Source organism: Phoca vitulina, unplaced genomic scaffold (assembly GCF_004348235.1).
Source record: "Phoca vitulina isolate PV1807 unplaced genomic scaffold, GSC_HSeal_1.0 scaffold21, whole genome shotgun sequence".
Classification (NCBI taxonomy): domain Eukaryota; kingdom Metazoa; phylum Chordata; class Mammalia; order Carnivora; family Phocidae; genus Phoca; species Phoca vitulina.
Genome location: NW_022589724.1, coordinates 5,180,544 through 5,205,119, shown reverse-complemented (window position 1 = coordinate 5,205,119; position 24,576 = coordinate 5,180,544). Strand labels below are relative to the sequence as shown.

General features: G+C 36.1%; 1 protein-coding gene across 1 annotated transcript; it reads right to left on the bottom strand.

Annotated features, from left to right (window-relative positions):
- Nucleotides 1-1,685: 1,685 nt before the first annotated feature.
- Nucleotides 1,686-24,278, bottom strand: CYLC2 (cylicin 2). Its single transcript, XM_032418973.1, has 6 exons — nt 24,088-24,278; nt 5,485-5,525; nt 4,159-4,280; nt 2,525-2,723; nt 2,330-2,395; nt 1,686-2,251 (listed from the first exon to the last, which is right to left on the bottom strand). Exons 1-6 carry the CDS (start codon nt 24,276-24,278, stop codon nt 1,686-1,688), a joined length of 1,185 nt encoding a protein of 394 aa, XP_032274864.1.
- Between the last annotated feature and the right edge of the window lie 298 nt (nt 24,279-24,576).

Sequence of the window (24,576 nt, the reverse complement as noted above, 5' to 3'; positions counted from 1 at the left end):
ATGAGTTCTTGGAAGAGGGAGAGAAAATTGGGGCAGGATTTGACTCTTCGTCATTACAGCCAATTCAGATATGCAAGATAAGGCCACCTGAAAGACCACAAGTTACAAATGGCCATGAATCCTTCAGTAGTTGATGTAGGGTAACAGGGGCCAATGTTTAAAGAGCAGGTAAGACAGTACCTCATTATTCATAGAAAGCTAGTTCTTGAAAACATGTGGAACTAGGAGTATCAAGGAGAAGCTTTATTTTGCATCCAGAATTTATATTGGAAGGGATAAAAAGGAGAGAAAATCATGTAGCAGGTTCTGCAACAATTTTGAGTTTACCTGAGAGAAGGTCAAAGAGACTTAATTGCTATTAGTTGGATATTTGAAGAGTTTTGCATTTTGCTTTATGTTGCTCTTTATTTTTCTTCACATTAATAGGACCTAAGGATCACAAGGGAGTTTAATATTGTTGTAAAGATATAAAATTAATTGTTTTCACATCTAAATAATATATAGATGCTATCACTTTGTTAGACTCTGTTGAATTCTGGTGAATCTGGTTTTGTATATGTATTAGCAATTTATCAGGCATCACTTTAATATGCCTTATTTAAATTTATGTATGTTGGTAGTTTGGAAAATTTTGATTTTCATCTTATCTTAAATGGAGAGAAGCTGGCTACTATTTTCTGTTTGAAGAAAAAAAACCTCTTGATAAGTAATTGTTAAAGTTATCATGTATCATAAGCCAGTCTCCTCTCTCATAACTCTACTTAACTTTTTCATTGATACTTTTAAAGTCTTCATTCTGTGGTATTCTTGCCAAATTCATCAGTATTTTCTTATTAATGAGAAAGCCCAAAGTAAATGCTACTAAATTCTGCCAAATTCCAGTAAAAACATAGTCAGCAGATTACACAAATTTTTATAAGAATTATAGATTTCATTTCAAACTTTAAATTGACTCAATTATTGTTTAATCCAATTTGACTTAATATAAAACAAAACTAACTTACCAAGTGTGTTTATCTTGGCTCGGAAGTGGAACATTCAACACCCATCAACCTGGTTGTGGCTATTTACACTTCAGGGATGGTGGTATAGTTTCACAAGGAAATCATATTTTCTTATTTTCTTTCTTTCTCTTCCTTTCTTTCTTTCTTCTTTTTTAAGGAATGCTACCTTTAATTTGTATTTGTATTTGTATTTATTTGAAAGTACAGTTTCTGAAATTTTTTTGACTACCTCTGATTACTCCTGTGGTTCTTTATTTAAATCTGTGGATGCAGCTTCAGACTGTTTGATTATATAGATTGAACATCTGCCTCCTTGGATCTTTTTTTTTAAGCCTTTATTTATTTATTTATTTATTATTATTTTTTTGTATCCACAGATCCAGTGTCATTAATTTCTACATCCTGATTCGAATATTCTTCTTTGAATCTTTCTAAGGATCTTTCATTGAATCTTTCATATCCCCAAACTTAGCATAAATATCCTCCAAGTCCTTCAATGAATTCTCTCTTAATTTTTCATAACTTTCTTATATTTTTATGATGCTTTTCTGAATCTTTCTTTGTACTCTTTGCCCCATTTTAAAAATTATTTGATTAATTCTTTGAATCCCCTTGTCACTCATATTCAGTTTCAGACTCCTAAAATTGTTTATCACATGCTTTCAAATTATTATTCAAGGCTTACTTGCCCTTCTTGGCATCCTTCTTGGCATCCTTCTTGCCATCCTTCTTGCCATCCTTCTTGGCGTCCTTCTTGCCATCCTTCTTAGCATCATCCTTTGATTCAATATCTGTCCCACTGGCCTTCTTTTCTTCTTTCTTACCTTTTTTACTCCCCTTTCTCTTTGCATCTTTCTTGTCTTTTGATTGATCATCATTCTCTCCTGGTTTCTTTGTATCTTTTTTCCCATCCTTATCCTTCTTTGCATCTTCAGATTCTGTAGACCCTTTGCCCTTCTTTGAACCTTTCTTGTCCTTTTTGGCATCTTTCTTGGCATCTTCAGATTCTGTAGTAGATTCCTTGCCCTTCTTTGAAGCTTTCTTGTCCTTTTTGGCATCTTTCTTGGTGTCTTTCTTTTCATCTTCAGATTCTATACCTGACTCCTTGCCCTTCTTTGAAGCTTTCTTCTCTTTCTTGGTGTCTTTCTTTTCGTCTTCAGATTCTGTACCTGACTCCTTGCCTTTCTTTGAAGCTTTCTTCTCTTTCTTGGCATCTTTCTTGGCATCTTTCTTTTCATCTTCAGATTCTGTACCTGACCCCTTGCCCTTCTTTAAAGCTTTCTTCTCTTTCTTGGTATCTTTTTTTTCATCTTCGGATTCTGTACCTGACTCCTTGCCCTTCTTTGAATCTTTTCTTTCTTTTTTGGCATCTGTTTTTGCATCTTTTTCATCTTTAGTTCCTGTTTCTATATCCTTATCTTTCTTTGGCTCTCTCTTAGTTATTTTTGGCTCCTTTAAAACTGTGGGTTCTATTTCTGATTCTGATATGTCCTTCTTGTCTGCTTGCTTGTCTTCTTTACCTTTCTTACCTGTTTCTGGAGATAAACGTTTTTCTACATCTGCTACTTTAGCATCTTCCTTTCGGCGATGGGTTGCTTTATATTGAGGCTGCCTCCTGGCAGCTAAATATTCGGATGGTCTCTCAGAAATTCTCATTAAAGAACTGTGCATCCATAACGGTTGTTTATGACCTTCTTTTATTTTGTCTGAATCATATATCTGGAATATTGGTTAGAATAATAATGAATAATTTGTATGTTACACAGCTTTTATTACCACATACCAAATGCATTTTAACTTCAACCATTAAAAGATTTTAGGTTTTGATAAATAGTGGATAAATTGTAGATGTCATAATTTATTCTGCTTTTCCAATTTAATTCTTTTTTGGACAAATGGATAGTCATGTCTCATTGTGAGCCTTATTTCAATATAGAGGATCTTCATAATTCCCTCAAGATATTATGTTAAAATTGGTAGAGACCTCACTGACTAATGACATATCAGAATCTCTCTTCACAATCAGGAGAGGGCTTTTTTCCGCCCCCCTCAATGTTCTCAAGAATTCTTAGAATATCTTCCCCACTTTCCATTCCTAGGCTAACACAGAAACTAATTGTTCTCTAATATGTAATAGTTTCATGTTCAGGCATATCCTGGTCTCTATTATCACATTCAAAGTCTCTGGAATTTGGAATGCCAACTGTAGTTAAAAGTAAAAACCTGAAACTCTTGCTTAGCAAGATGTAAATTGAGTATTATCAGATAGGAAACTACAATAATAAAAGCTGTAACATTCGATGCACATAAATTTGTGCAGAATGATGCATTTTGTTTTCAGCTCCTAACCAAGTATTTGCAAAATCTTAATTGCAAAAGTAGCAAACTTTGGAAGTGATGTTAACAAACAATGGAAAAATAAATAGAATAAAGAAAGAAAGGAAAGGCAAAGAGTGCGAGATGACAGAATAAGCTAGGATCACTACTGATTGGAAACACTCCCTAAAGTAAACAAGAGTTGATGATACTTTTATCTTGTAAAACTTTTTAAAAAACATTTCATATCCCATGATGACTCTAGAAACATTGAGAAATACTTATCTTCTAATTTTTAGAATCCTGAATGCTACATTACAGAAAATGAGGAAGCACTTTATCAAGGTATAATATAATCCCATGATTCTAATGAGGGATTTTCCCCAGCTGGAGGACATTTTCTGAATGTTCATACAAACTGTAGCATTAGGAGCTCCAGATTTTTGTGCTTCTTGGACACATATTTTCTATAGTGTGGGGTTACTAAAGAAATAGTTAATATGAAATAAGGGAACAATATTTATACAGTGAAATGCAAATAAAACGATCTACTTCCTTCATGTAGTAGAATTTGAATTACCTTTTAACTGTGCTGTCCAATATGGTATTTAAAAGCCACAAGTGAATTGAACTGAATTGAATAGAGATGTAAAATTCAATTCCTCAGTTGCACTAGCCTCATTTTAAATGTTCAATAGCCACATTGGAATGCAAAGACATAAAATATTTCCATCATCACAGAAATCCCACTGGTCAGCGCTGATCTGTAACACATATAACTATACATGATTTCACAAGTTTAGCACTAGTAAAATTAGATGATCTTTCCAGTACTCACAGGAATTGCATTGTCTCGCAGTTGGGATGGTTTTGATCTCCTTTTTTTTCCTGGCCTCGGTGGTTTGGGAAATCTCAGGGCAAAGTGTTGCTGATTCCATGATTTTTTGCTTAATTCACTGACTAATAAGAAGACATTAAATGTTTTAGAGTAAGTAATATTTCATCAGAACTTAAATGGCAGTAAGATAATAGATTTCATGAATGAACAAATGATACAAATTATGGCTTCATTTATTTAGTTATGTTTGAAATTCTCTGCTATCATTATATGAAAATAAAATAAAAATTTTTTTCTATTTTGATCAGTTTTACCGAAAACTATACAGTCATTGTGAAACTAATATGGTCTGTAATATAAATGCAAAAAAGATCTTTACTACTTTCTTTTAATCTTCTATCTCTCCCAGTCTAGATTTTTGCTTTAGATTCTTTTGGTTAGAATACAATTCTTTTGAGATCAGAAAATATGATAACGACTTCTGTAGCCTCCAAAGTACTTAGCACAGACAGTACTTGTTATAAAATATTCAGTAAATATATGATTGAATCTAAATGCTAATGCTTAGGGTTCATTTAGTCAGTAATAATTTTCCAAGCTACAAGAGTAAATGTTATACACATAAGAACTGCATTGTTGTTATAAGTGGCATATTAATGAAGTAAACTACAAATAAAGAGTACCTACAGAATTGTGACTGTGAGGGAAAGGTTACCTGGAAACTATGAGAAATGTTTAAAGATGTTTGGGGTACCAGTGGGAGTGAGAGAGATTTTCATTTCATTTAAACATGTGCAGTATAATACTTCATGTAAGAGAAAATACACTTTCTTGTGTATCTCCTAAAACAGTCAGGATCAATGAGAAAATATACAGAAAGGCATATTTAAGTTCAATATTTGAGGGAAAATCCTTCGATATATGAAGTCCTTCAATATCAGATTGGTGAATTTTTGGCCATTTATAAGGTGGGTATAGTCTATCACGAATGTAGTAGAAGTCATTGTGGACATGGGTGAATTGTTTATCCAGTTTCTACACTACTTTTCAACTGTAAGATTATCTGATTATATGATTTCTAACATGTATGATTTCTAACATAACACCTTTATGTTGCTGGTCATATTTGCTTAAACTTTGTTGGGTTCAAAAACAAAATATCTTTAGAAAGTGTTTGCTAAGTCCATGAGAAAGTTAATTTTTAATGATATTCCATGAGCTACTGCTTTATCACCTTGAATAGAGGATAATAATATTTATCCTTAAAAGTAATCATAATCCTAAAATTAATCATGTTTCAAAAATAAATATTGAATTCTTTCTTACCTGGAATGTAATTATCATATGTTCCAAAGTTTATTTTTTGGCTATTAAAATAAGAGGGAAAGGTTTTAATTAATTTATATAAAATCACTGTATTTAATGATCATTATTATGTGTAAGCACTTGCCATCACCAACTAGAGAAATATTTTGCATTCTCAGTTCTCTACTATTATGTAAGATTACTTCATCCTAGAAAAAATAGAGATGAGTAAATGTGCTTTTAGCACAAACTTCAGCATAACTAAACAAAGTAGATAGAAACATTTTAAAAATTACCCAATTGCCATATCTGAAATAGACTTTTTTAAAAATTGTGAATTCATGGTTGAATTATTTTTCTCTATCTCATGCTCCAAATTCTCTTGCAATTGAATTTTAGCAAAGACATCACTTTATTTTTTTTTTTTTTTTTTTTTTTTTTTAAAGATTTTATTTATTTCTTTGACAGAGAGAGGCACAGCGAGAGAGGGAACACAAGCTGGGGGAGTGGGAGAGGGAGAAGCAGGCTTCCCGCCGAGCAGGGAGCCCGATGTGGGGCTCGATCCCAGGACCCTGAGATCATGACCTGAGCCGAAGGCAGACGCTTAACGACTGAGCCACCCAGGCGCCCCAAAGACATCACTTTAAAAGCACTGCTTAAGCAAAATCAGATCCTCAAAATATTCTCAAACTTAAGCAAGTCCAAATCATTCAATGGCATACTTGTATGTCTGTGAATGAGTGTGTGTGTGTGTGTGTGTGTGTGTCAGTGTGCACTGTAAGTATTGATATGGATTTTAATTTTTTAAAATTTTTTGTTCTTTAAGAACATCTGAGAAAACTGTGTTGTAAAGTATTTTTCATTTAAAAGTTTCCATTTGTTTGAGTACTATGTGAACATGTTTATTCTCACAAAGAGGAATTTTATAATCCTATTTTATTTATTTGTAATGGAGACATATATTAAGATCTGATAGAGAAATATTATTTTACAACATCCTGTTACATTACAGAAATAAAGCCATTGTTGATCACATGTGAGTTTTGGGCTTATACACACATACAAACACACATGCTCACATCATATTTTACTTATTTTGACATTACATAATTATTAAGAAAGAAGTACATTGTAGAATCTAAACAAACAAACAAACAAAACCCAGGTGAATAAACAAACAAAAAACAGAACCAGATCCATAAACAGAGAGAAGTGATGGTTGCTTGGGGGGGTGCAAATTATGTGAAGGGGAGTGAAAGATAGAGGCTTGCAGTTATGGAATGACTAAGGCATGAGAATAAAAGGCACAGCATAGGGAGTATAGGCAATGACACTAGAATAGTGTTGTATGGTGACAAATGGTAGCTACACTTGTGATGAGCATAGCATAATGTATAGAGAAGTCTAATCACTATGTTGTACACCTGAAATTAATGTAACATTGTATGTCAACTATACTTGTTGAAAAAAAATTGAGGAATAAAGTACATTAAAATAAATATCTTGATTATTTAGGCTCTATTTCCCAGCACAAAACTTGGCACATTTTTGTCACTCTATAAAAATTTAAATGATTTTGGGGCACCTGGGTGGCACTGTTGGTTAGGCCTCCTGACTCTTGGTTTCAGCTAAGGTAGTGATCTCAGGGTCATGGGATCCAGCCCCATATCAGGCTCCACGCTCAGTGCAGAGACTGCTTAGGACTCTATGTCCATTTCCCTCTGCCCCTGCCCTCTCTCTCTCTCTCAAACAAATAAATAAATCTTTAAAAAAATAGGAGTGTCTGGATGACTCAGTCAGTTGAGCATCTGGCTCTTGATTTCGGCTGGGGTCATGATCTTGGGATCCTGGCATCAAGCCCTGTGTTGGGCTCCCGGCTCAACCCTCAACCCCCGCCCCCAACTCATTTTCTCTTTCTTTCTCTCTCAAATAAATAAATCTTTTTAAAAAATTAAATGATTTTAATTGAATAAAATTTAGGATATGTTGATTAAAAAGTTGTCTAGTCCAGTGGTTTTTTAAAAAGTTTTTATCTAAGGGGCGCCTGGGTGGCTCAGTTGGTTAAGCGTCTGCCTTCAGCTCAGGTCATGGTCCTAGGGTCCTGGGATCGAGCCCTGCATTGGGCTACCTGCTCAGCGGGAAGCCTGCTTCACCCTCTCCCGCTCCCCCTGCTTGTGTTCCCTCTCTCCCTCTCTCTCTCTCTGTCAAATAAATAAATAAAATCTTTTAAAAAAAAAGTTTTTATTTAAATTCCAGTTAGTTAACATACAGTGTAATATTAGTTTCATGTGTACAATATGATGATTCCACACTTCCATATAACACCCAGTGCTCATTACAAGTGCCCTCCTTAATCCCCATCACCTATTTAACCCATTCCCCCACCCATCTCACCTCTGGTAACTATCAGTTTGTTCCCTGTAGTTAAGTGTCTGTTTCTTGGTTTGCCTCTCTTTCTCTCTCTCATTTTTTTTAACCTTTACTTATTTGTTTTTTTTTCCCTTAAATTCCACATATGAGTGAAATCATAATGGTATTTGTCTTTCTCTGAGTAACTCATTTCACTTAGCATAATACTTTCTAGCTCCGTCCACATAGTTGTTCTTTTTTAACTGAGAATATTCATTAAAATTACTTGCCTCACCATATCTGAATCTCTAGGTTTGGATCTAGCCAATGTACATTTATACACTCCTGAAGAAATTTTGATGTTCAACCATGGTTATGAACATTTCTGTTTTAAATACTCTGAAAGAGGAAATATTTCAGGTTCATGAAACAATATTATTAAATTTGAGATTTAAAAAATTGTACATAGGCATGATCCATTAATTCCTTGCATAATCCCTAGGGCATGTTCTTTAATCACCAAACAGTTGAATTAGAAATCAAAAACAAAATTATATAGAAAATACACAAATATTTTTTAAAATAGTTCTTTCTAAATAACCAATGGTCAAAAAGAAATCACAATTCACACTTATAAAAAAGAAGCAACTGAACAATAACATAGTATTTAAAATTATGGAATACTGCAAAAAGTTCAGAGGAGAATTTATAACTTTAATGTCTTATATTAGAAAAAAAATTAAAAGTTTTTTTTTTATTTTACTTATTTGAGAAAAAGAGAGAGGACGAGCAGGGGCTAGGGGTAGGGAGAGAGGGAGAAGCACACTCCCGGCTGAGCAGGGAGCCCGAGGTGGGGTTTGATTCTAGGACCCCCAGATCATGACCTGAGCCAAAGGCAGATACTTAACCAACTGAGCCACTAAAACAGTGTTTTAAATCCTTGCTTTAAAATTAGGAAAATATCAAAATAAATTCAAAGAATAAATAATAAAGCTTTAAGACAGAATCAAAGTTTAAATAAATTAGAGCAAAAAATCCCAAATTTGATTTTTTGTAAAGATTATTAAAATTGATTAACTCCTAGAAGGACTGATAGATAAAGAGAAAACACAAATTACCATTATCAGGACTGATGCAAGTTTTATAATTATATAGATTTTAAAGGATAATGGGGAATATTATTAACAATTTTATGGCAATAAATTCAGCATTTATTTAAGTGAAATAGATGAGCTCCATGTAAAACTAATTTAGCAAAACAGACACATGATTAAATAATAAATATGTGACTAGACTCATAATTATTAAATAAAATGAATCCATTATCAAAAACCTTCCCAGAAAGAAAAGCATAGACCCAGATAGTTTTACTGATAAATTTTTAAAAATTAAGGAAAAATACTAACTCTACACAAATTTTTCAGAAACAAGGAAGAGGAGGATGTTTCAACTCATTTTTGAGACCAATATAAATAACCCTGACACCAAAACTTCTTAAAGACATTACCAGAAATGAGTATTATAGACCAATACCTTGCATTAACACAGACACAAAAATTCCTTAACAACTTTTTAAGTAATCTTACTGAACAATAATATAAAATGGCAAAGACATCATGGTTATTGAGATTTACTTTCTGGAATGTAAGATTAGTTTAACATATGAAAATCAACCCATGTAATCATTCCAAATAACAAATAAAATTCATCTGATCATTTCAAGATATGCAGAAGAATTTTTGAAAAAATAACATTCATAATTAAAAACTCAGAAAACTAGGGATAAAAGACATCTTCCTCAAATGGATAAAATGTCTTCAGGCAATACTTGCTCCATTTCAAGTGAAACTGAAGGAGATACCACATTGTTGAGAGTCTTTATCCTTTGAATTTATTACACATTTTAAAATGTACCAGAGATATAGTTAAAGGCAAGAGTAAGGGCAGATGTATTCTGTAATAAGATTAAATTTTTTCAGACTAAGAAGAAAAAAACCCCACAAATGCAGTTATATGTTTACTCCTTTAAAGGAAAAAAATCTTTTCCAGTGGTCATATAAAAATAGATTTTTGTCCTAAAAAATAAAGTCCCCCATGTCTCCCTACATTAGGATCTCAACTTTTTATTTAGGGAAACCTAAACCCAGCTCCCTTTCTACATCATGAATACATGACATTCCACAATGTTAACAATGGGTACTTCTTTACTTAAAGCTCACACATATGTGGAATCTAAAACAAAATGCAGAATCAGACCTATAAATACAGGGCACAAACTGATACTGTCAGAGGGGAGGAGGATTGAGGGGATGGGCAAAATGGGTGAAGGGGAGTGGAACTTACAAGCCAGTTAAGGAATAAATAAGTCATGGAATAAAAGGCAGAGCATAGGAAATATAGTTGGTGCTATAATACCATTCATTGTATGGTGACAGATGGCAGCTATACTTGGGGGCAAAGCTTAATGTATAAGCTTGTCCAGTCATTATGTTGTACACCTGAAACTAGTGTAACATTGTGTGACAACTATGCTCAAATAAAATAAATTTTTAAAAGAATAGAAAGGAATCCTGAGATAAAAAAAAAAAAGGCTCAGAGATATTGAGATTGATATTGAAATGACTGGATGTGTGCACTGCACCTGAAGTGAAGGCAGATTCTGTGGCATCTGTTTTCCATTTCACCTTGGTTAAGATGAGGTATTAGTTATTATGTTTCCTTATATATATATCCAGAGACCTTAATTCAAAAACTAGTTATATCAAGAAAGAACGACCTTTTTGACTTGTTGCAGTTTTTTTTTTTTTAGATAATTAGAGAATAGTCTCAAAAGAAAAAATAAAACATATGCTGACAATGTTTTTGTTGTTGTTGTTGTTATTTTTAATGAGAAACTTCAAAAATTGAATTTAAATGTAGCCTGGTCTGGAAAATTTCTTGATTGTCCCGGAGAGGTAAAGGTCTGTCACCAGCAGAACCAGATTTAGGTGAAAGAGTGGAAAAATGCCATCTGTTCCCAAAAGGTTAAATGTATTGAATTGCTTATGACATGTAAATATACATAGGGAGTGAGAACTAGAGTATTCAGATCATGGCTATTTTGGGGTCCTATAAACTCTTCCCAGTAAAAATGAAAGAGAACTAAATTTATTTGTCTTTAACCCTAACCTAACCAACCTTAAGAAGTACAGGAATTTTCAACCACAGCAATAGGTTACATTGTACCAGTTTCCAGGCAATCCACTCTGCCCATCCCCCAAAAAGGACTGTTAAGTTACAACAGACAGCCTTGCCTATGCTTGAAATTCATACAAATTACATCATACAGTATATGCTTTTGTGTTTCTGGATTTTTTCACTATGATTTTTTTTATTCATCCATGTTACATATATGAAAAGTTCATTCCTTTAGATTGGAGAGCAGTATTCCTTTACATGATATACACTACACTGAGTTTTTCCATCCTCCTGTTGATGGACATTTGAGTTATTTTAGTTTTGCATTATTGTGAATAAAGCTGCTATACACATTTTGTCCAGTCTTTTTTTTCTTTTTTTCATCTTGAGTTTTTTTTATGTTATGTTAATCACCATACATTACATCATTAGTTTTTGATGTAGTGTTCCATGATTCATTGTTTGTGTATAACACCCAGTGCTCCATGCAGAACGTGCCCTCTTTAATACCCATCACCAGGCTAACTCACCCTCCCACCCCCCTCCCCTCTAGAACCCTCAGTTTGTTTTTCAGAGTCCATCGTCTCTCATGGTTCGTCTCCCCCTCCGATTTCCCCCCCTTCATTCTTCCCCTCCTGCTATCTTCTTCTTCTTCTTTTTTTTTAACATATAATGTATTATTTGCTTCAGAGGTACAGATCTGTGATTCAGCAGTCTTGCAGACTTCACAGCGTTCACCATAGCACATACCCTCCCCAATGTCTATCACCCAGCCACCCCATCCCTCCCACCCCCGACCACTCCAGCAACCCTCAGTTTGTTTCCTGGGATTAAGAATTCCTCATATCAGTGAGGTCATATGATACTTGTCTTTCTCTGATTGACTTATTTTGCTCAGCATAATACCCTCCAGTTCCATCCAAGTCGTTGCAAATGGCAAGATTTCATTCATTTGATGGCTGCATAATATTCCATTGTATATATATACCACTTCTTCTTTATCCATTCATCTGTTGATGGACATCTTGGCTCTTTCCACGGTTTGGCTATTGTGGACATTGCTGCTATAAACTTCGGGTGCACATACCCCTTTGGATCCCTACATTTGTATCTTTGGAGTAAGTACCCAGTAGTGCAATTGCTGGGGTCATATGGTAGCTCTATTTTCAACTTTTTAAAGAACCTCCATACCGTTTTCCAGAGTGGCTGCACCAGCTTGCATTCCCACCAACAGTGTAGGAGGGTTCCCCTTTCCCTGCATCGCGGCCAACATCTGGCATTTCGTGACTTGTTAATTTTAGCCATTCTGACTGGTGTGAGGTGATATCTCACTGAGGTTTTGATTTGGATTTCCCTGATGCCGAGTGATGTTGAGCACTTTTTCATGTGTCTGTTGGCCATTTGGATGTCTTCTTTGGAAAAATGTCTGTTTATGTCTTCTGCCCATTTCTTGATTGGATCCTTTGTTCTTTGGGTGTTGAGTTTGATGAGTTCTTTAGAGATTTTGGATACTAGCCCTTTATCTGATATGTCATTTGCAAATACCTTCGCCCGTTCTGTCGGTTGTCTTTTGGTTTTGTTGACTGTTTCTTTTGCTGTGCAATACTTCATTTTTACCCTTGCTTCCCTTGCCTTTGGCGATGTTTCTAGGAAGAAGTTGCTGCGGCTGAGGTCGAAGAGGTTGCTGCCTGTGTTCTCCTTTAGGATGTTGATGGACTCCTGTCTCACATTTAGGTCTTTCAGCCATTTTGAGTCTATTTTTGTGTGTGGTGTAAGGAAATGGTCCAGTTTCATTCTTCTGCATGTGGCTGTCCAATTTTCCCAACACCATTTGTTGAAGAGACTGTCTTTTTACCATTGGACATTCTTTCCTGCTTTGTCGAAGATTACTTGACCATAGAGTTGAGGGTCCATTTCTGGGCTCTCTGTTCTGTTCCATTGATGTATGTGTCTGTTTTTGTGTCAGTACCATACTGTCTTGATGATGACAGCTATGTAATGGAGCTTGAAGTCCGGAATTGTGATGCCGCCAGCTTTGCTTTTCTTCTTCAACATTCCTCTGACTATTCGGGGTCTTTTCTGGATCCGTACAAATTTTAGGATTATTTGTTCCATTTCTTTGAAGAAAGTGGATGGTATTTTGATGGGGATTGCATTGAATGTGTAGATTGCTCTAGGTAGGATTGACATCTTCACAATATTTGTTCTTCCAATCCATGAGCATGGAACGTTTTTCCATTTCTTTGTGTCTTCCTCAATTTCTTTCATGAGTATTTTATAGTTTCCTGAGGATAGATTCTTTGCCTCTTTCGTTAGATTTATTCCTAGGTATCTTAGGGTTTTGGGTGTGCAATTGTAAATGGGATCGACTCCTTAATTTCCCTTTCTTCTGTCTTGTTGTTGGTGTATAGGAATGCCACTGATTTCTGTGCATTGATTTTATATCCTGCCACTTTACTGAATTCCTGTATGAGTTCTAGCAGTTTTGGGGTGGAGTCTTTTGGGTTTTCCACATAAAGTATCATATCATCTGCAAACAGTGAGAGTTTGACTACTTCTTTGCCAATTTGGATGCCTTTTATTTCTTTTTGTTGTCTGATTGCTGTGGCTAGGACTTCTAATACTATGTTGAATAGCAGTGGTGATAGTGTGTCAACGTCTAGTGCGTTGGGGTCCCTGGGTAAGGGTCGCGAAATCACCGGGACACAGGGGATGCAGAGCAAAGGCAGCACTTGCAACTGCATACTGCCGTTTATTTCTTGACATCTTATATACTCTTTACAATCAAAATCTATTGTTACTGATTAACAATGTAAGCATAAAGATATCCCGATACTTCTTTACGCAAGGGAGGACAAAAACAAATCAACTCCAGTTGCACCGTAAATCTCATTTTCTGATTAACCATTGTGCAAGGATACTTCGTGACCCATTCCCCGAAACTACATAAAGATAGAATCAAGTTCTATGCAGGAATCCTGAGACCGGACAACACCCCACATAAGCAGGATGTTATCTGATCACTACACCCCCGCACACGGAGCCATTCTCTCTGGTGGGCGTTACAAGGAACAATGTGCTCAAAACATCATGAGCCATTTCTCAGCTGACCGGATGCCTGCGGCATAGGCACACAACAAGGCGAGGGAGACTTTTCCCCCTCTCAGACCTGGGCGTTCCCGACCTTACCCTGCGTGCACCACAGCGCACAATCACGGCCACAGAGGGCTCACATACCTGTATTAGCCTCAATAGTGGACATCCCTGCCATGTTCCTGACCTTAGGGGGAAAGCTTTCAGTCTTTCCCCATTGAGAATGATATTCGCTATGGGTTTTTCATAGATGGCTTTTATGATATTGAGGTATGTACCCTCTACACCTATACTCTGAAGAGTTTTGATCAAGAAAGGATGCTGTACTTTGTCAAATGCTTTTTCTGCATCTATTGAGAGGATCATATGGTTCTTGTTCTTTCTTTCATTAATGTATTGTATCACATCGATTGACTTGCGGATGTTGAACCAACCTTGCAGCCCAGGGATAAATCCCAATTGGTCGTGGTGAATAATCCTTTTAATGTACTGTTGGATCCTATTGGCTAGTATTTTGGTGAGAATTTTTGCATCCATGTTCATCAAGGGATATTGGTCTGTAATTCTCCTTTTTGATGGGGTCTTTGTCTGGTTTGGGGATCAAGGTAATGCTGGCCTCATAAAACGAGTTTGGAAGTTTTCCTTCCATTTCTATTTTTTGGAACAGTTTCAGAAGAATAGGTATTCTTTAAATGTTTGGTAGAATTCCCCTGGGAAGCCGTCTGGTCCTGGGCTTTTGTTTGTTGGGAGATTTTTGATGACTGCTTCAATTTCCTTAGTGGTTATAGGTCTGTTAGGTTTTCTATTTCTTCCTGGTTCAGTTTTGGTAGTTGATACATCTCTAGGAATGCATCCATTTCTTCCAGATTATCTAATTTGCTGGCATATAGTTGCTTGTAATATGTTCTTATAATTGTTTGTATTTCTTTGGTGTTGGTTGTGATTTCTCCTCTTTCATTCATGATTTTGTTGATTTGGGTCATTTCTCTTTTCTTTTTGATAAGTCTGGCCAGAGATTTATGAATCTTGTTAATTCTTTCAAAGAACCAGCTCCTAGTTTCGTGGATCTGTTCTACTGTCCTTTAGGTTTCTATTTCATTGATTTCTGCTCTGATTTTTATTATTTCTCTTCTCCTGCTGGGTTTAGACTTCATTTGCTGTTTTCTCTCCAGCTCCTTTTGTGTAGGGTTAGGTTGTGTATTTGAGACCTTTCTTGTTTCTTGAGAAAGGCTTGTATTGCTATATACTTTCCTCTTAGGACTGCTTTTGCTGTATCCCAAAGATTTTGAACAGTTGTGTTTTCATTTTCATTGGTTTCCATGAATTTTTTAATTCTTCTTTAATTTCCTGGTTGACCCATTCATTCTTTAGTAGGATGCTCTTTAGCCTCCATGTATTTGAGTTCTTTCCAACTTTCCTCTTGTGATTGAGTTCTAGTTTCAAAGCATTGTATTCTGAAAATAGACAGGGAATGATCCTAATCTTTTGGTACTGGTTGAGACCTGATATGTGACCTAGGATGTGATCGATTCTGGAGAATGTTCCATGGGCACTGGAGAAGAATGTGTATTCCGTTGCTTTGGGATGGAATGTTCTGAATATGTCTGTGAAGTCCATTTGGTCCAGTGTGTCATTTAAAGTCTTTATTTCCTTGTTGATCTTTTGCTTAGATGATCTGTCCATTTCAGTGAGGGGGGTGTTAAAGTCCCCAACTATTATTGTATTGTTGTTCATGTGTTTCTTTGCTTTTGTTATTAATTGGCTTATATAATTGGCTGCTCCCATGTTAGGGGCATAGATATTTACAATTGTTAGATCTTCTTGTTGGATAGACCCTTTAAGTAGGATATAGTGTCCTTCCTCATCTCTTATTACAGTCTTTGGTTTAAAATCTAATTTGTCTGATATAAGGATTGCCACCCCAGCTTTCTTTTGGTGTCCATTAGCATGCTAAATAGTTTTCCACCCCCTCACTTTAAATCTGGGGGTATCTTTGAGTCTAAAATGAGTCTCTTGCAGACAGCATATCAATGGGTCTTGTTTTTTTATCCAATCTGATAGCCTGTGTCTTTTGATTAGGGCATTTAGCCCATTTACATTCAGGGTAACTATTGAAAGATAGGAATTTAGTGCCATTGTATTGCCTGTAAGGTGACTGTTACTGTATATTGTCTGTGTTCCTTTCTGGTCTGTGTTGCTTTTAGGCTCTCTCTTTGCTTAGAGGACCCCTTTCAAGATTTCTTGTAGGGCTTGTTTCGTGTTTGCAAATTCCTTTAGTTTTTGTTTGTCCTGGAAGCTTTTTATCTCTCCTTCAATTTTCAATGACAGCCTAGCTGGATATAGTATTCTTGACTGCATATTTTTCTCGTTTAGTGCTCTGAATATATCATGCCAGTCCTTTATGGCCTGCCAGGTCCCTGTGGATAGGTCTGTTGCCAATCTAATGTTTCTACCATTGTAGGTTACATATCTCTTCTCCTGAGCTGCTTTCAGGATTTTCTCTTTGTCTCTGAGACTCGTAAGTTTTACTATGAGATGTTGGGGTGTTGACCTATTTTTATTGATTTTGAGAGGGGTTCTCTGTGCCTCCTGGATTTTGATGCCTGTTTCCTTCCCCAAATTAGGGAAGTTCTCTGCTCTGATTTGCTCCAATATACCTTCTGCCCCTCTCTCTCTTTCTTCTTCTTCTGGGATCCCAATTATTCTAATGTTGTTTCGTCTTATGGTATTGCTTATCTCTCGAATTCTGCCTTCGTGGTCCAGTAGTTGTTTATCTCTCTTTTTCTCAGCTTCTTTATTTTCCATCATTTGGTCTTCTATATCACTAATTCTCTCTTCTGCTTCATTTATCCTAGCAGTTAGAGCCCCCGTTTTTTTTATTTTTTTTAAAGGTTTTATTTATTCATTTGAGACACAGAGATAGAGAGAGAGAGCATGAGCAGTGGGAGAGGCAGAGGGAGAGGGAGAGGAAGAAGCAGACTCCCCGCTGAGTCAGGAGCCCGACGTGGGGCTCGATCCCAGGACCCTGGGATCATGACCTGAGCCGAAGGCAGACCGTTAACCATCTGAGCCACCCAGGCGCTCCTGAGCCCCCATTTTTGATTGCACCTTATTAATAGCCTTTTTGATTTCGACTTGGTTAAATTTTAGTTCTTTTATTTCTCCAGAAAGGGTTTCTCCAATAACTTCCATGTTTTTTTCAAGCCCAGCTAGTATCTTTAAAATCATCATTCTGAACTCTAGTTCTGACATCATACTAATGTCCGTATTGTGTAGGTCCCTGGCAGTTGTTACTGCCTCTTGATCTTTTTGTTGAGGTGATTTTTTCCATATTGTCATTTTGTCCAGAGGAGAATAGATGAATGAGAGAACAAAATGCTAACAGTGTAACAACCTCCTCAGAAAATATACTGTAAACAAATCAGAAAAGACCTGAAACCAGGGGGAAAGAAAGAAAAAAGAAAAAGAAAAAAAAAGAGAAAAAGAAAAAGATAAAAAACAAAAACAGAACAAAACCAAAAAAAAAAAAAACAGAATGTGATCTAATATAATGAGGCTGGTGCATAGAGCAGTGCCACACACTAGATTTTGGGTGTATTTTGGTCTGTTAGAAGAAAGTGCCTCCCAAAATTTTAAAGAAAGAAAACCTTATATATGTACAAAAATAAGGGTTAATATGATGATGGGATGGAATATGAATGTAAAGATGAAAATTATAAAAGATTTTATAAAAGGAATTGGTAAGATAAGAAGTTTGAAAAAAGAAAGGATTTAAAAAAAAAAAAGAAAAAAAAAGGGAGAGAATGTGATCAGGCAGGAGACTAGAACAAAGCCATACACTAGAGATTTAGGGTATATTTTGATCTGTTATCTCAAAATTTTAAAGAGAGAACAACTTATATATATAATCCAAAAATAAGGTTAACTACTATGAAGGGATAGAATATGACTCTTAAAATGAAAAATAAAAATGTTTTTTAAAAAAGGGATTGGTAAGATGTTGGTTGAAAAGGGAAAAAGAAAAATTCAAAAAAAAAAAAAGACAGTTAAAAAAAATTAACTTTGAAAGACTAAAGAATCATGGTAAAAAAGCCATTAATTCTGTGTGCAGTATTCCCCTAGAGCTGGAGTTCTGCCGTTTTCCTTGATCGGTAAACTTGGTCTTGGCTGGCTGTTCTTGCTGCTCTTCTGGGGGAGGGGCCTGTTGCCATTGTTCCGAAATGTCTTTGCCAGAGGCAGAATTGCTCCGCCCTTGCCCAGTCCGGGCTAAGTAATCTGCTTGGGTTTGCTCTTGGGAACTTTTGTTCCCTGCAAGCTTTCCGAACAGCTTTGGAGGACGAGAGTGAAAATGGTGGCCTCCCAATATCCGCCCCAGAGGAGCCAAGAACTCAGGGCCCCACTCCTCAGTGCGCCCCCAGAGAAAAGCAGTCAGTCACTCCCATCTCCCCAATCTCCGGCTGCACTCCGTGCTCACCTGGCCTGTGACCGAGCGTTTCTATCTTTGGCACACGACCCCGTGTGGAGTCTCCAAACCCAGCAGATCCTTGCGGTGCGCTCCCGCGCCGCTCCTCCCGGGGGAGGGAGCGGAGTCTCCCCGAATCTGCCACCTGTTTGGTCCCTGCTGGAAGAGCAGTGGCCCAACTGTGCCACGGATCACGGTTTATGGCAACCCCGAGCTGAGAGCCCAGGCCTCCGCTCCGTCTCTGCAGCCGGCTTTCCTGCTCCGATACCTGGGAGCTCTGCTGCACTCAGGCACCCCCAGTCTTTCTGTGACCCTGAGGGTCCTGAGACCACACTGTCCCAGTGAGGGTTCCACCCCCTGCTTAGCCACTGGAGCGATGTCCCTCAGCGGAGCCAACTTCTAAAAGTTATGATTTTGTGCTCCGCAGCTCTACTACTTGCCAGAAGATGCGAATGAAGGCCCCCTCCCCCGCCGTCTATCTTCCCGAATATCGCCTCAGATTCACTTCTCCGCACGTCCTACCTTCCAGAAAGTGGTCGCTTTTCTGTTCAGAGAGTTGTTGCTATTCTTTTCTTCGATCTCCTGTTGAGTTTGTAGGTGTTCAGAATGGTTTGATCCCTATCCAGTTGAATTCCTGAGACCAGACGAAATCCAGGTCTCCTACACCTCCGCCATCTTGCTCCGCCCCCCTTATCCAGTCTTTTTGTGAACTTCTCTTGGATAAGCTATAGTGGAAATGCTGAATCATACATATACCATATGTATGTGTTTCTTTATTTTTAAAATATCAAGTGATAATCTAATGTGGTTGTACCATTTTACACCCACCACCAATGGTGAACATGTCAGATACCCTACACTGTTGCTGACTGTTGGTGTCATTAATCTTTAATTAGCTGTTTTAGTAGCTATAAAAGGGTATAAATTGAATCAGAGTATATATATTTATTATATATAAGAAAAATACCAGTTTATACGTATGTATGTTTATATATATGTATATAAAACTTTCCTATAAGGCGCCTGAGTGGCTCAGTTGTTTATGAGTCTGCCTTCAGCTCAGGTCATGATCCTAGGGTCTTGGGATCTAGCCCCACATCGGCATCATCAGGCTCTCTGCTCAGCCAGGAGCCTGCTGCTCCCTCTCCCACTCCTCCTGCTTGTGTTCTCTCTCTCTCTGTCAAATAAATAAATAAAATCTAAGAAAAGAAAAGAAAAGAAAAACAATTTTCTTCAAAAAATTCCCTGAGGAAAATTTTTAGTTTTCTTATATATGTCTTGCATATATTTCAGTAAACTTATTTCTAAAGTTTTTTATGTTATTCAAAATTGTGCTGTTTTCTTAAATTTATATTTTCTAATTTTTCCAGTTATAGAAATAAAATCTATATAATTAGATTCTGTATCATATAATCTTAGTACATTCACTTAATAGCTCTAAATAATTTTTTGTAGATGTCACTGGATAATCCACTCAATCATATCCTCTGTGAATAAAGGTAATTTTACTTCTTCCTTTCCAATCTTAATGTTTTATTGCCTTATGGAACAAAATAGGGTCTGGAGTACAAGGCTGAATAGAAATAATGAACATTTTTGCCTTGTCTGGTTTATAGAGGAAAGATAGCCAACACTCCACAATTAAGTTTAATTTTAATATTAAAATGTCTACAGACAATCATTATATGTGAGTGTCACAAGGTATCCTGCCAGCTGATTTTGGATTTTTGGATTCTGCATCAGATATATGGCAAATAAGGCCATAAAGTACTTGGCAGAAAATTTTCCAGGGACTGACTGGGGCCTGAGTCATTCATATTTGCTGTAGAGTCTCTTTTTTAAGGCAAAGGTCAACTGCCATATGGTTATTGTCTTGGTGAGGGATGGCTTTCTGTGTAGTATGGTGAGATTTCCTGTCTTTTTCTAACATTTTCTAGAGCAGTGTTTCTCAACCTGGGTTTATTATGAATCCTTTACCCCAGTAGACATTTGCAATGCCTGAGATATTTTATCACAATTGTGTGTATGTTTTGGGGTGTTTGTGTGTGTGGAGGGGACGGTGTACACACATGCAAGTGCTGATAGTGGCATCTAGTGGGTAGAGACCAGGGATGCTGCTAACTACTTACAAGGCAGAGGACTTCCCTGACCCCTCCCCAGTCCTCAACTCCAGTAAGGAGTTACTCTTTCTAAAAAGTCAGTAGTGCTAAGGTTCATAAACCTTATTCTATATCAAGGTGAATTCCTAGGCAAGATAGTAAGAGAGGACTTTATGAGCTCAAAGGACAAAAAAAAAAAAATTGTACAGTGGATATGAGATCCAGAAGCTAACACTGGAAGTTTAAAAAGTTCAGATTTTTAGATAACCCAGTCTTTGTGAAAACCTCTCCCACTTCCTCAGAAACCTTAGATCTATTCACTATTAGAAAAAGAAGGATTGAGTTGACTAACACAACCTGAGTTGGAGGAAAAGGCAAGAGGTCAAACACTTGAATGGAGTTGTTGAGATCTGGATGAACAAGGATATTAAAGAGGAATAAGTGGGGAGGGGGAAAACTGAACTCAAAGAGGGAGATTTTCTTTATAGCCATGACATAGAAATTTAAGTTGATAGCCGTGACATAGAAATTTAAGTCTAAAATTAAGGTCCTGTCATAGAATTCAGAGGAAAAACAAAGTAAGAAATTATTCATCTCAGATTCTCTGTTAAGTGAACTGGAAGTTGCCACTTGAATCCAAATATGAGAATTTGTTATTAGAATTTTTTTGTGTATGCTTGAGGCTATTTGATTATGAATTTAACCCAGTTTCCTTCTATGATAAAATGAGAGTTTTAGAATTATACCAGAAAACAACATAAAGAAATAGTCATAAAACCAAAAATAAGTTTTTAACTCTTGGTGAATTTCTCTGAAAGCCGTGCAGTGCTCATGATAATAGTAATGCCATCAATATTTTATTGTGCTTAAACATTTTAAAGTAATTAGTATACAGTGTACTTCTGTCATGCTGTATGCCAGAGTACAGATTGTTTTGTAATTATCAGCAAGTCCTTCAGCCTTTAATCATTACAAATGCATTGAATCCTTTTACTGATGATTGTCCTTTAAAGTACTGATTGCATTATAATGAAGTAGGCACCAGTGCCTATAAAAGGCCATTTTGTTTATTTTCAAGATTTGTGCTTTATCTTTCCTTTAAAAGTACTGTCCAAAGAAAAACCAGTGACACTTTCCTTTCTGTTTCACAGTTCTATGCCTTCACCATTGTTCTAAGCCTACATGGTAAAAAGGCTTACATAATTGAAGGTCTTCTTTCCCTACCTCATTTCAACACAACATAAATTAAGCATTAGGAAACTACTATCATCAAACTTCCCTTGTCTGGATAATCTGCTTTTCATTGCAAAGTAATTTTGCTTACTCAGTATTTCTGAAGAAGAAATTATTACCGAAGGTTTAGCACCCTTGACCCATGCCCTCTAAAGGTCAGTAGACTTCTCAGTCACTGTGACATTTAAAAAAAAATTCTCATAAATTTCCAAATGATCTCTAAGGAGGTGGTAGTTTCCATGAATGAGAACCATGAATTATTTTCTTCTGTATATTAGAAAATAGAGTATGAGAGTTCTAGAGGGGAGGGGGGAGGGAGATGGGTTATCCTGGTGATGGGTATTAAAGAGGGCACGTACTGAATAGAGCACTGGGTGTTATATGCAAACAATGAATCATGGATCACTACATCAAAAACTAATGATGTAATGTATGGTGATTAACATAACATAATAAAATTTTTAAAAAAGTAAAAAAAAAGAAAAGAAAATACCGTATGATAAAAATAAATGAAGTAAGGATCACATTGAAAAAGCCTTATCCAAAGCTATGTTTTATATTTTACTGAAGTGAATAAACTAGTTAATTTTTATATCAAAACAACCTCTGATGTTGCTTGAGAATGTACGTCTGCTAAACACATATTCTTTTGTTTATAACGAATAATAATAATATAACAAACATCTCTTTACACTAAAGAGGGTAAATATAAAGCTAGCTATAGCATTTCAGTTATTTTAAAACATAAAATTTGACAAGAGGACTTACAATCTTGGTACAGACATTTCCCCCACCTATGATTTGCCAGGACTTAAGCACTGTAAGTTCAAATTAATGATGTTGAGAGGTGACATCATAAAGAGGCCAAGAGCACTGGGAGTTAAAGGGGAAGACGAGGAATCACTTTTGTTTGTATTTAATGTTCTCTAATATTTAGTCTAAAACTTGTGTTTTCTTTCATTCATTATTATTGACAAAATACAACTGGTGGCTTAAAAATAACAGTTGGCTTTACATATTACTAAAAAACTTGTTTGATTTTTTCATGTACTTACAATTTATTGACTGATATAACAAAAAGATGAATCTAAGCATCTATTAAAATCAATTGTAATCTGATATTCATGTGTCTGTTAAATCCTTTGCGTAACTTTATGCCTTTTACCTTTTCCCATCTTATGCACATGTGTTGCTCACAGATAATAAAATTTTAAAGAAGGCTAGGTGCTTATTAAAATTATCAATTTACTGACGGATCTGAGTTAGATAATTTTTACTACACGCACCACTCCAACCCACTAACAGATGAATGCAAATACTATACAGAGTAATATTTGAACATATTGCCATTATTTAATAGCTCCTTTTGGGAATTTTAGCTGATTTTCTTTTTTCCCTTAAGGAATAGTTTCATTAAACTTTAGCTCCTGTAGGAGATCAACTACAAAAATCTCAGCAGGTTTAACTCAGTGAAAGTTTTTATCTCAGGTCTCAGACCATAGTAAGTTGTAGAGCGGTTGGGTAGGAGGTTTCCTTAAGGTGATTTAGTAATTCAGGTTTCTCTGATTTAATTGCTTCATTATCCACTGACTTAGCACTATTAATGTTGACGTTTTCCTGCAAAGTGATGTCTTAGCAAACAACATATGATTTCTAAATCTATAATATTTTGTTTAATATTTTATGATATATACCTCATTTATGAAAGTATATGTACCCAAAGCCTTTCTTCTGTCAGCATGTAGTAAGATCCAAATCATGACTGGGCAGCCGGCAATGCTTGCCTTTTGCACTATGACCTCTTGCTCTCATTGTCGTCTTAAGTGTGTGTGATCTATTAAGATCTCAGAGAGCTAATGATCTTTTTCTAATAAACTTGCATTAGTTTTCTATTGCTATATAACAAATTACCACAAACTTAGTGTTATAAAAAAACACATGTATAATATCATAATTCTGTAGTTCAGAAATCTCAGGCAAGTTCATTTGGTTCCTTTGCTCAGTGCCTCATAGGCTGAAATCAATTTCTTGACTGTTCTTTTATCTGGAGGCTCTGAGAAAAACATCTATTTCCAAGCAACATTACAGTTGGCAGAACTCAGTTCCTTGTGGCTGCAGTTCTGATGTGTGTTGTCACTGTCAGCTGTAGGTTGCCTTTTTCTTCTAGAAGCTGCCCACATTCCTTCTCAATGACACCCTCCATCTTCAAACCAGCAATGTTTCAAGTCCTTCTTGTAGTTCACATCTGTGTTCTTTTTCTTCTCCTCCACTACGACCAGATAAGGAAAATTTTGTCTTCTAAAAAGCTCGAGTGGATAGATCAGGCCTATGTAGATGTTCTCCTGTTGGAGGTTACCTGCACCTCGTAACGTAGCGTAACCGTGGGAATGGTATCTCTTCATATTCACGAGTCCCACCTATGCTCAAAAGGAAAGGCTATTGGGGGTCATTCTTCAAATTTTGCCTACCATAAAGCCAAAATTATACTAAAGCCTTACTTTATTTGAGGTTTATGAGAAATATATTGGCCTCATATGTATTATTTCTGTGTCCTAAGATTTTGTCAGTGTCTATTCAGCAGCACTGTGATTACATACAAGCATTTTGTTGTTTTTTAAAAGGCCATTCAGCTTAGTAAGCATGTCCTCAAATAATATTATACTTAGAAACTGTATATATGTGAAATAAAAATATGAAAGT